The 14,297-nt window shown below is 22.3% G+C and overlaps 1 protein-coding gene across 1 annotated transcript in view; it reads right to left on the minus strand.

Moving 5' to 3' along the window:
• Nucleotides 1–466: 466 nt before the first annotated feature.
• LOC105363717 (uncharacterized) overlaps nt 467–14,297 on the minus strand; it is a 34,010-nt gene continuing 20,179 nt past the window's right edge. The window contains exons 3-4 of the mRNA XM_011501468.1: nt 9,707–9,895; nt 467–630 (exon numbers count right to left, since the gene is read on the minus strand). Of these exons, the coding sequence (XP_011499770.1) occupies nt 467–630; nt 9,707–9,895 (353 nt within the window). The remainder of the gene's footprint in view (nt 631–9,706; nt 9,896–14,297) is intronic.

The raw sequence follows: 14,297 nt of genomic DNA on the forward strand, positions 1-14,297 counted from the left end.
ACATATATGGGAAATCTGTAAAATTACTTATGATAACTATCGGAAGTATTTCATTATCTTAAAATTAGTATTTTTCATATCAACACACGCGTTGCACAAACGTTGATTTTTAAAAAAAATAATCATATATATATATATATATATATATATATATATATATTATTGAATGAAAACACAATTATTACAATATTAAGTTAATTGTATATTTCTGCGTTTAGAATAATTTAGACTATAAATTTTCACGCCAATTCTTATTCTGCAAAAAATCTCAAATACGTTATCATTGGAAGAAAATAAAAGCTAAAACGAGGCTAGCCCTTAGCGAACATGCTACTACCTAAAAGTCGAAAATGTACTAACTATAAAGTAAAACTTGGCTGAACTTTCATTGTTGAAGTCGATGAAAAACTCGTTGTATGTGGGTGTATAAGACCCGTATAAGAGAATCACACATACGTAACCGATGTCATTTCCACAATATTGCCCACCGGGGAATTTGAAAGGGAGTTCTCCGAGGAGATGTTGCGATAGAAGAATAGAAAAGAATTGGACTCACCTCAAAGCTGAGGATTCCGCTGTGATCGTGATCCAGGGTGTTGAAGACGTAGTGGGCATATTGGCTTGTGTTTGCTGAAAAGTAAATGTTATAATTATCGTTGGTGAGAAGAAAATGTTATTATACGAGGCTAATGCAAATACGAGCTTATCATTGTTTTTCATTTGTGCACATACAATGTACACGTACAATACTATGGCTTTTCTTTTTTTTTTTTTTTTTTTTCAAAGCATGGATATATGGTTGATAATAAAAAGAAAGAACCATCGTTTCATTAAAGTTGCGAAAGATATATATTTTTGTTCTTATTGCTAGTATTGTAATATAATGTATTGTAAATATTTTATGGATTATGGAATTAGAAAGACAAAGATGGCAAAAAATTCATTAAAAAATTTAAGTAAATACATTACTAATAGATTAAGTAGTATAATGTTTAAATAATTTGAAAAATAAAAATTATTTTATATAAATTCTTTGCCAGATTAATTACATTGAAAATCCTTATTCGATATATTATTTTTTTAAAATAATTCATATTTCTGAAACCTTGTAGATTATATTTTATATAAATCATTTATATAAATTTTACGATTGCCATAATTTATTTAAGTTTTTTTATTCTTTTAGTCTACTCATTTACTTTAAACTTGTACAAAGCGCCATATGCGAGCTGGAAGTTCAAAAACTGTTAATAACTTCCGGTTCAGGAATGCTTTTCGTCGTTGATTTTTAAGTGAAGTAAGTCTGTAGCTGTTAATCATCCGGTTAAACGAAAAACTTTAAGAAGTAACGATATTCGCTTATAATTTTATCTCAATTTTTTAAATCATTTAGTATATTTAATTATAAACTAAGTATTTATTTATAAATAAAGAATTGTATTTTAAATAATAGTAATTAAGTTTTCACATTTAATATAAATTATTTATTATTGAGTATAGTAGGAAATTAAAAAATGATTAATTTTATATCACTAATTATGATATTTTTAGATCCCTTTAACAAACTCCGCAAAGTAATAAATTGGATTATTAAATTTGATCTAGATTTTTAATTATATTTTTGATATTGCGCCATTTTACAATATTGACATTTACATTTACGTAATTAAATTTTAGGTAATAAGATGTGAGGATAACATATTATTATTTGTTATTATACATATAATCATATAATCATTATAACCATATTGAAATATGTTTATTTAAACAAATTTTATTCATTTTATGTAATTTATAAATAAATGCGTGTGCGCGCGCGTGTGTAAATAATAAATTTACTATAATTTGTGCAAATAGGAATTGATATTAATGAATTTTTTATTCATCTAAGTTTCAATAATTACAGCATTTGCTTTTGATAACGTTATAATAGAATTCCGTTCGCGATAACAGCAGGAAATACGCAATTGGATAGTCATTCCATAAATGTCTATACGTCTTAAAATATAAGTTTTTTTCATCTTGAGAAGAAAATCCATTCGAATTATAGGGTTATCTTTTGAGCCATTCTGAGAAAATTTCGAGAACAACAAAAGACTTGAATCGAAATATTACATTAATTCAGAATTTCTAAAGTTGTAGAATTTGATTCATACAATTGATATTCCATATTTGTGAAAACATTTTTTATTTTAATTTATTTGCAGAAAGAAGTTATAAGTTAGTAACTGGTAGAATGGAAATATATATATATATATATATATATATATATATATATATATATTTATATTATACATATTAAGAAGCGAATATAAAGGATATAACTATAGTTTTAATTTTAAGACTTTGGTTTTTTAATAGCAACGATAGAAAATTGTAGAACAAAATAAATAATAAATAAATAAAGCTTATGTTTCATTTAATATTACGTGGTATGTTATATTTTAAGCATATAAAGTAATAGAAGCTATACATTTGTAACAATAATACTACTTAAATAAACAAGTTAGTAAGACGATAATAGAAGAATTAAGTAAATAAAGAGGAGAGGGATCAATAGAATAAAGAGACAAGAGAAAAGAAGGAAAAGAGAAATAGTAATAAGGAATATTAGATAAGCTCAATCTATTAAATAAAAACTTTCTTTTAAATTATATTCTCTAATTTATAAATATAATATTATAATAGCAATATAATTTTTAATATCGGTTAATATATTTATACCTACATACATACATACATACATACATACATACATGCGCACGCGCGCGCGCGCATGCACGCACACGCATACGCCACGCACATATGTATATATGAGTATTTAGGGTACAAAAAGTACATTTAATTTTATAAATTTATATTTTAATTTATTCACTTAAATCAATAATTGATTTACTATTCATATTTTATATAAATATTATATTATAGATAAAATAATAATGTTGCAGAATGGATTATACTTAGCATAGTAGCAACGATTGTTATTCAAATCAGTGATTCAATTGGTTTTAATTTTTTTTAACCACATTTGTGTTGTTCCAAATATATTTTTATGTATTTACACTTATACTTACACATAAAATAAATGAAATATGTATACAAGTTTGTTTATTTAAACTTATGAAAATTTAATGTATTAGAAAATAGAAGGCTTCATATTATAATTATTTTAAAATTATGACAAGTAAAAATATTTCCATAAATATATTTATGGCTGTATTTTATTTTCAATACAAGCAAACGAGTTCTTTTTAAATTGTTACTTCAGAAGATGAGATTAAACATAGAATAATTTCATAAAATCCAGATAGTATACGTTGATATAATATTTAAGAAAAATATTTAATTATAATTATTTTATAAAAAAGGGATAGCAAGCAGTCAACATTATATAATGCACTATTCTAATATTCTTAATTATCAAATTATAGTATTTAATCGTCTCAATTTAGGAACGTAATTAAATAAAATACAATTTCCAAAATTTAACTGCATTCTTACAATGCAATTGAATGGTTTTTAAATTATTCTATTAGTTGATTTTTGAAGATGTCTTTCACGTGTCATATTTTTATAAACCACTTTTGTAAATAATCTTATTTTATTTTTATAGTTGCATATACTTTATTATTTAGCTGTGAGTCTGTGCAAGAGATTAGTTTTCGAAATTATAGGATATTTAAAATTAATTAATGTAAAATTATTTAGTATAGATTGTTATGTAGATTGAATAGATTTAAATAATTTATTGGAAGCTATTTAAATAAATCGTTTTAAGCAAAAATACTTAATTGATAATGAATGTTAAATAATATAAATAGAAAACTAGAATTTTGTCGGGCATATTATTTACTTACACTACTCATATTTCTCTTATTAATAATTCCATATGGAGCAACTGATCTCTATGATATATCAGAATTATAGAGAAGAAATTTTATTAAATAAAGAAGAAGAGAATAAAGGTTAAAATGCAATAAGCACTTTTTAAATATTTATCTATTTACATTGTCTCAATAATAAATGCTATACTTTTACAAAATTATCTAAACTTGAACGACGAATATGTGCAGATGTAAATTTAAAAACTAACTTTTACAAAGTTTTATATATATTAATTAGATTTTTGTTAAAAATTAATAAAAGAGAATGTTATATTTATATATGAATTGATAAAAATATTTTTAAAGTATTATTATTTGGTTTTAAGTTAGTATTTTAGTATTATTTATTTAACGTAATTTTAATTACAATTAATTTTTCGTTAATTTAATTAGTAATGTGACATGTTCAATAAACATTAGTTTATCAAAAAGTTTTTAAATATGAAACATAAGGGATAGATTAAAATTTTTAATTAATTAATTTAATAATAATATAACAAATCCTACACTTATTGCAATTAAAACTTTTCTGAAAAATTTAATTTTATCCATTCATTTTCTTATTTATTTGTCATTAATTTTTATTTTTCGTAAACCTAGTTTATATAAGAAGGAAATATCAATAACCATAAGTATGTTTTATAATGACTATGTGTACGTAATATACACTAGAAGTACATCATATTGCAAGAACATACGCGTCATAATGTCTTCTAGTCAACTAAAGTGCAAAACCTCATTCCCCGAAGCTTATGGGTTGAGAAAAGAATAAAAATTCTAGAATAGTGACAAGAAGCAAAGGCGGAAGTTAAAATTTAAAACATCAATATAAGTTCACAAGTAAAGATTTTGAAAAAAATCACATCATTTTATAATGTAACAATATTATTTATTTCTTGCAATATTTTGAGATATTTATCAACAAATATAATTTTTAATAAAGAAAATTATTTTTAACATCAGTAAAGAGATAGATAGTTTTATTAAATATCAATTTTGATATTACGTTTTTATATTGCTACATCCGAATATATTTATATACGAAAGAATAAAATATCCTTTATAGTTCTTAAATTCCTAAATTTTATGAATTTACTGATTGAAATTTAATATTGTCAATTATCAACATATTAAGGTAATATATGTTAAAAGTTGAAAAGAAATTGCGTTATTTACTTAAACTTAGGTAGTTAACTGTATAATTGATGTACTTGTATAATTTATGCTATTACATTGCACTATTTGTATTATATTTATCTTAAAAATTCAACTTTAAAGAAAATTATGTACAAAATTGAGAAAAGTACAAGTAAAACAATGCATCAGTGTTTATTGCGTATTATTTCTCAATATAATTATGAATCTTGCTTTTTGTGTTATCAATTAGTAAATTTTATTTGAATTTCTGGCTAATCTATCGTTATTAATCTATTAAAACTTTATTCATAAATCAAAGAAGATAACAATGAAAAATTTCAATAAAACCTCATTTTACATTTTATTAGGTAATAAGTTTTAATAATAAATAAATATGGTAATATAATTTTATTATATTAAAAAAAAAAAAAAAAAGAAAGTATTTTCTACATTAAAGTAAAACAATACTTTTTTCTATAATAATAAGTATAAAAAGTATTTATTAACAATTACATGTTCTATTAATTGTACCATTGGTATGCTTGAATTACAAAACAAATATGTATTTCACTAAGTACAGATTAAAATATAAATTAAAACATAAATAAGGGAAAAAATTATAAAATGCAATAGTTTAAGCTAATTTGAAATATTTGAAAGAAAGCTAATTTGAAAGAATAAAAAGCTATATATAAACTTATTGTTTTTAATCGTTGAGTTATATATTAATAACTGAATTCTGTTTCAATTTAATTCGGTAGATGAAAAAAATTTATAATCTTAAACTTGTAATTATTCTTCTAACGATTCGAAAGAGTTTTTAAAATTTTAATAAAAAAATTTCTAAAAGGAAAAATTTTCCTTTCATATTCGGTACGATGATTTATAATATTATTTACTTAAGTAATAAATTTCTGAACACAATATTTCTTTTATCATAATAAATATTACTGTACTTTATTTGTTTCACTTTATCTTAAATTAATATTGCAATTATTAAAAATAATATCATTATTTTTCAAATATTTCACCTGTATTACATTGTAATAATTGAATTATATTTATCTTTATATTTTAAACTACGATTTATAAGTGATTTTTATAATTCGTTTTCTCTCTCTCTCTCTCTCTCTCTCTCTCTCTCTCTCTCTCTCTCTCTGTGTATACTCTTTCTCTCTTTCTCCCTCGTTGTCTCTAATGTACCATCTTTTGTATTTTAGGAGGTAGTTTAGAGGTCAGGGTCACTCGTTCTTATATCGTCTCTGCCTCTAGTCGTAGTAAACGGTCTGCTTGCCCTTCTCTTAGAGCAATTTACCGTCAGTGCGCGAGCGCTAAATCATAAATCCCGAAAGGGTAGTGAATAGCATAGCAATGTGGCGCTGTACCTTTCAAGGGACGATCGATGGTACGTGTAAAGTTTCAACATAGTACGAGTGAGGGCCAGCAAGAAGAGAGAACGGCAAGAGAGTAAGAGTGAATGAATAGAGGGAAGGGGGAATGAATAGTAAAATAGAAAATGTGTAAGAAATATAAAAGTGGATCATGCGGTTTTATTTATCTGTTTGTGAGATAAAAATTATTATTGTTGAAATGGAAAAGTAGAGAAAAGGACAAATTCGATTACTTGAGAGGTAGATGAAAACATATAAGCCGATGATGAATTCAATCAGAATGAAATTAATAAAAATTGTGGAAAAGGTAAATATGTTACAGTCAAATAGAATTAAATAAACTTTTTACTGTGAAAGATGTTGCTGTATTTATTTTTCGTTCAATTTATCTCTGATCTGCTAAGTTTGAAATATTGATAAATTAAATTGAGACTTATGTATTGAGTTTATAAACAAAAAAGCCTATTTTAATTATTAAAATAGATGCATCTAAGATATTTTATTTCTAATATAATAAATGAATATAAAAAAAAAAAAAAAAAAAAAAAAAAAAAAAAAAAAAAAAAAAAAAATAAGATAAATAATACAGGGAAATGGATTTAAAAATCTTTATTTCTAAAATAAATAATTTATATTTTATCATTTTTAATTCGTATTAATTCTTAATTATTGTAATTATTATAAAGAAAATTTATAAAGCATGTTGAAATTATTAAATAAACTTTACAAAATATTTCTCAATATAAAATTCTTTAACACGATATGAAGGAAATAATGTTTTACAGGTAAAAGAAGAAATGTTATAATAATATGAAAAATATTTTTTTCCATAACTTCCAATTTTATTACAATTATAATATGAATATAATAATATGACGAAAAACAAAACTAAATATTATCATTGAACAAATTCAGTTAGTTTATTTATTCTTTTCGATCAATACTTTAAAAACATATAACCGATATATTCTCTATGAAGAGTGCAAAATTTTTCTTTGAAAAAAAAAAGCTCTTAAAATATATCTTACTATTTGCAGTCCAAATAAGGATTATTTGGATAATTCTTTAAAGCAAGTTTTATAAGTAATTCATTATTCATTTTTAATTGATATTTAAATTTATACTCTATTTGAAAAACGTACGTTGATTACATTATTAGCAAAATTTAGAATTATTGCAATATGCGCAATAATCAGGGTTAACTATACTTTGATTTTAAAGGGGATCCACCCGAGCCAACGATGTACATTAAGAATTTACAAGGCTTAAAGGATGCTTGAATTCTCGAGTGATTTTTGATAAATCTATTACGAAATTAAATTTTATTAATAGGTAAAACTAATATTAGAATTAAAGATTTTTTCTTTTTAATCTATAGATTGAAGCAGAAAAAAATTCATATTTATTAGAGTTACATTGATATTACAATAAAGATTTCGAAATAATTTATTGGTAGTTTAAACTATTTAATATGCAACTATATAGGAATGGCATATAAAGAGAATGTAAATATACATTTTTACTAAAATGAATTGTCCTTCGATACATTTTCAATAAGAAATTATTAACGACTACACAGATATTTTAATATACATGAGAGAACAGATAAATTATTATTTCAGATATATTTAATTATATATTATATTACTACTTAATCAATTGAATTAAAACCGAGTCTTTCCAAGTTATTTTTTCCCATTTGAAATAAAAATTGTAACCCCTTGTAGACTTAGGTACTCTCAATATCTCAGGAATCTATGTATTGATTATTAAAATGGCTATTATCATGAAACATTATTATCTTGTTATTTGGAAATTCTAGAAATTTCAATTAAATAAATTGGAAGTTTAAAAAGTAAAATTATTTCGGAAATTATAATCAAAATGCTTAATTCTATTTATGAATTTTTTCTAATAATTGTTTTCAACGAATCATAAGATTTATTAAATGAATGATAGAATTAAAAAAAACTTGTATTAAAAATTAAATAGATATATTTTAACGAATTATAAGTTTGTACTACTAATATGAATTAAGTATAGAATGAATATTGTTTATATTAAAGGATATTTTTTTAAATATAGAATAATGATGAAAAAAGTTTTTGCAACAAAAATTTGTTAACCTCAGATATAATAATATGACGTTATTATAACAATAATTATCGCATATAGTATAAAAAATCTAACAATGTAAAGGAAACTTAAGAATATAATTAATTTGATGAGAGACTGATATAATATTTATATGAAATGGTGAGAAAATAAATTATTATATTGTATTAAGAAGGAAATAAAATGTTAAAGTTTTATTGATATAATAATTAAATAATTAAATGAAAATAATATTAATATATCTTTTGCAAATTTACATGAATTTATTAATTTATTAAGGAAAAATTTTATTATTAATTATTATTATTAAGCTTAAATATTCATCGATTGCTTCCATATACAATAATGTTGAATAAAGAATGTTAATAATTTAATATTGACCAATTTATTTGATTTGAACGGTTTCATCGAATATTAATTTTCGAACTCTAAAAGCTTGGAGCTTAAAAACAGCAAATAATTTTCAAATCTTTCAAACAATTAAAACCTCATATATACTTAATTTTTATTAATTAATTTATGAAAAATATCTGTCATTTAATTAGGAAAATTAATTTTTTTGTCAATCATTATAGAGAAATTTAGAGACAATTTGTGCTTTGTAATTTTTCTTAATTTAGTTGAAAAAATGAAAATTTGAGCAAAAGTGTTTTTGATGATAGTACGAATGGATTATCATCTGGGACAAGAAATGTGTACTCTGAGTACAAATGGTTATATAGTTTCCGAAAAAGTTTTCCATACACATATATAAAACTTCAATGTTTTGTTGGTACTAAAATAAAGTTGTTGACTGGACTGGATTGAACGAGAGATTTTAAGCTTTTGAATTATGTCAAAAGAGCTGGATGAACGAAACTCTTAGATGAAATGAATATAAAAACTTTCCTCATGTTGGACGATAAGGAGAAATAGTTTGCACTTTATTTTATTGGTAGAAATGTAGTTGAATACGGCTGTGTTTACGCAGAAAAATTAGTTATATTATTGAAAGTAAGAGGCATTTATTTAATTGAAAAATTTAATCTACACACTACACATCGCTCTTGCCTTTATTTCGTATGGAAATTCCCTCTCGCAATAATTAAATTGTTAAAAATATTATCTTTCTAAAAATCATTAACATGACGGTAATAATAATCGGTAATGGCTTATTTTACATTAATAAACTTAATTTACCTCCTTGTGGGAAAAACTGCGAGTAAATGATTTTGAAGTTCTCCTCGCATACGACTCCTGTGGGACATTGGGCTTTAAAGCCTCGATATATCCGCTTCATTTCCGCTTCAGTAAAACGTGTCGCCCGACAAAGACTCGCAAGTGAATCTGGCCTGTATCTTGGCACTTGTTCCTCCTTATATTCAGAATCTGCAGGACATAGAAGCGCCGTAAAAGAAAAAATATTTCATTAATTGATATTCTTAAACATAATCATTATCTTGCCCTCGTATCTTTTACTTCTCTCTCTCTCTCTCTGTCTCTGTCTTACTCATTATTTTATCTTACTATACTTATTGTGCTAAAATTCTAAAATATAAAGCAGATGTATGTAGAATGGATGAAAAGTGACAGTATTGGTGCTCGGAGTTATTAACGAAAGTTTACAACAATTATTTACAAAACTTATAATAAACTATTAATTACTTTCTAGTATTTATTTAATACTTTCATTATATTGAAAGTGTAATATAATAAAAATTGTTCTTGTGTGCGATAAAATTTTATATGAAGTAGAATTTCTTTAAATGGAAATGAAAAATTTTTTAATAAAAGTATATGAAAAACGTTTTTTTTCTCAAAATATTCAATGTAGGATAATTTTCTAAACATCGGCTATTAAAACATTCATTATATTAATATTATTATTTATAACATTGATTATGGTGATATCTCATTTATTTATAATTTAAGCATTAAATTATAGTTCGACTGTGGTATATATATATATATATATATATATATATATATTTAGTGAAACATATAATAAATATATTTAACAATCATTATTTTTTTCACGAAATAAAATATCTTTTATATCAATTAAAATATTATTCACATTAGTTATAGTTTTAGTTATTTTAATTTGATGCCAGTAAGTAATAATGGATTTGTATGCATTTTGCAGTGAAGAAGAAAATATCAACACCTTCTATTTTTACGTTTAAGTGAAATCGTCAGTTTCACCCAAAGAAATTTATTAAAATAGATAATGTTATTTACAGTCTCACTTTTTATAGCAAAATTCCACATTAAATATTTTTATAATTGTATATTGATATTAATTTTTACAAAAATTTTATGCGACAGAAGAAACTGACTTAGAAGAAAATCAATTATTAATTTCATAATTTTTTAGTCTCTTTAACAAAGATAAAATTATTAGTCATAGAAATCTTTTAATTATACATCTGGATAAATTAATTATTTCCTTCCGAAGTATGAAAGATCACCATAATCTCTTTCCACATAGAAGGTAAATAAATAGCTTTTTTTTGGTAAAAGATTATGAATATAAATGAAATTTAAAATATACAATATGAATATATATAATTATGAATATAAAATAGATAAAACAGACTTATTGTATTTTATGAATTAGTTTATAAATTTTATAGTTATATGAATGTGGTATGATACAACGCATTGTTCCACGATATGTTAAAAGATAGTAGTTATTTTCAGCCAATGAAAATTAAAAAAAAAATTGTTTTCATTTATAGTACATAGATTGAAGAATTTTAAAAATATTCAAAGTAATTCATAAACATTAAAAATTATGCAAATGGAATAATGTAGAGTAAAGCCACTACATGTATAAATATAAAAAATTATTTGTAACGAAAGCAAATTCCAAAGTAGATCTTGTGCTTCGTGCAATTTTATTTTACTTATATAAATATTAAACATAATTAAAACGAATTACATGACTCATTATATAATTGTATAATAATATGCAAATATACTTGAGAAGTAACATTTCGTAATTATCATAATAATTAAAAGAATTTTTTTTTATTTTTATAAAGTGTATATATATATATATATATATATATATATATATATATATATACATATATATACTTTATAAAGATAAAAAAAAATAAAAAAAAAATATATATATATATATATATATATATATATATATATATATATATATATATATATATATACCTTCTAATATAAATCCCTTCTAATTTTACATAAAAAATAATATTGTAACTTGTAATAGAATACTAATATATTATACACAGAATATATTCTTAGTATTATTTTCGACATTTAAACATTTCTTTAAATCATATAAAATTGCATAATAATTTGTGCGTTATTGCAATTACTATGTATTACGTTAATATTTCAAATTATAATTCAATTATAATATAAATAATTTTTTAACTGAATAAGATCTTTATTTACTATTACATATCAATTTAATGATAATATTCATGTATATTTATTTATATTAATTATATATTTCAACATAATTATTATTGTCTATCAAACAAATTATCTAAAACAGATTAAAATATAATTACTTTTAACTTTTGAAAAATTTTTGTTTTCTGTAATTTTCACTTCGATTTAGTTTTTTATGTTCTAAATTCTTTTGCGATTTATACGAATAATTATACGAAGTAACTGGAGAATTTTCGATAATAATAACGAGTTATAGTTAAAATATGCAACTACTTATTACCAATTTATCATCATTATTTAATAATACGCAGGAGAAACATACCTGATTGTAATAAAATATAATCGTTTACTGTCCGAACGTTTATGATATCTGTATAAAATTTTATCGATATCTAATACATAGCACATTGCAATTATTTATATATCAATATATCATAATGAGAGATCTTGAAAAATGGAAGCTTCAATAAACTACAATCATAAGAAAAAACTCGGTATATCAAAGACGGTAGATTTATCCTTCACGTACAATTTCATTCGAATATCTCGCCTGGCTTCACTGAAGTATCAAGCAGTGGGAATAATTAAAGCTACATTATGTCTATCAATTTACACTTTCACACATACTACTAGAAAGCTGACGAACCGGCTACAGCGTAATTATTAGAATTCACCACTAAGAAATTTTGTGATAAAAAGGTAATTAATTATATGGTAAGGTTTACAATTTTTTAAAATACAGTATTAATTTATTTATCTTTGCTAAATACTGCACAACAATAATAAATATTAATGAAATTCTTACTATGTAATTATTAAAAAAAAAAGAAGTGTTTATTTCAAATATTAATGTCAAAGAAAATAAAATTGAAGTTTTTAAAAAATATTTCACGATTTTCAGTTAAAATGTTTTAATTAAAAATAGTTTTTATATAGTGTCCTAATAGTATAAAATTTTATTTATTAATAATGAATTTTAAATACAGATTGTATTACGTACAATTCTTTCTGTAGTTTATATTTTAATTAAATTATATAATAATAGTTTTATTTCTAAGGATATTTTGTTCAAATATTATAATTATGAATAAAAAAAAAAAATAAAAAAAAAAAAAAATCTCGGTGTAAAATACATTAATTCTACAATATTTAATTTATTACCAAAGAATATATTCCAAATGCCATTTTATTTTTATACAATTTAACTAAATCTTTTTGTTCTATTTTCACCCACATATCAGATTAATTTTTTTAGTAATCTATATTTGAAGAATATTTTTATTTTCGATATGTATTTACTTTACAAAAACATAAATACGAATTATCACTGAGTTAAAGATAAAAATTTTGTTTTGTACACACGAGTTATTCTTTTTATGTATATCGATGACGTAAAATACATTTTATAAGATAAAATTATTATCGTTTTTTTTTTTTTATAATTTATTTTACAGAATTAATATATGATTACATCTTTTTTATACTGTGAAATTATTAATGGTAATATTATTTTGACTGAACCATATATATATATATATATATATATATATATATATATATATATATATTTCTGTCAAATAAGTTAACGAAATACGTATACCACATAAATCTTAATTGTATTATTTGTAAATAAACAGCATTTCGTTATTAAGTATAAAATTTACTAATAGTAGCGATAGAAGAGATTACGTAAGGGACAGTGAAAAAAAGAGACATCCAATGGACACTTGCCAATATGCGAGCATCATCGAAAAATTGTCAATAGGCCTTCATTCCAAGTTTCGAATCAGAGATTTCTATCTTTTGCATAAATTCTACGTACTTGTAATTTTAATTTCATCAATTTTAATTAACTGTTCCATACACATGATATTTATTTACGTATCAGATAACTCTATTACTATCGATTCTCAAACAGAAAAAGACTAACCATATGTAATAATATATTAAATTATTCAAATATTTTACATTTCAATTTTCTCATTTTATTGTATTACTTTTAAAATTGATTTGAATAACAATTTTTCATTAAATTTATATTGATTAAAATAACATTTTTAAAAAAAATTGAATTTGCAGTTTTTCAAATTCCCGTTTTAAAACAAAAGCACATCATAATTAAATAAAGTGCGTAAAGTAGTTTTGAAACAATGGAAAGTATTTTAATTTGTAAATTTAAATAATATTTATTATTAATATACCGACTGTAAATTCATATCGATGACATTCAAACTTTAATTATTTAAGGGATCGAAATTTCAAGCAAACATTGATCATATTATAATAGTCAATGAGAAATTATAATTCGATAAATAGATAATATTTTAATCGTTTACATACATGATTAATTATC

This window comes from Ceratosolen solmsi, unplaced genomic scaffold (genome assembly GCF_000503995.2).
Source record: "Ceratosolen solmsi marchali unplaced genomic scaffold, CerSol_1.0 scaffold3, whole genome shotgun sequence".
Lineage (NCBI taxonomy): Eukaryota > Metazoa > Arthropoda > Insecta > Hymenoptera > Agaonidae > Ceratosolen > Ceratosolen solmsi.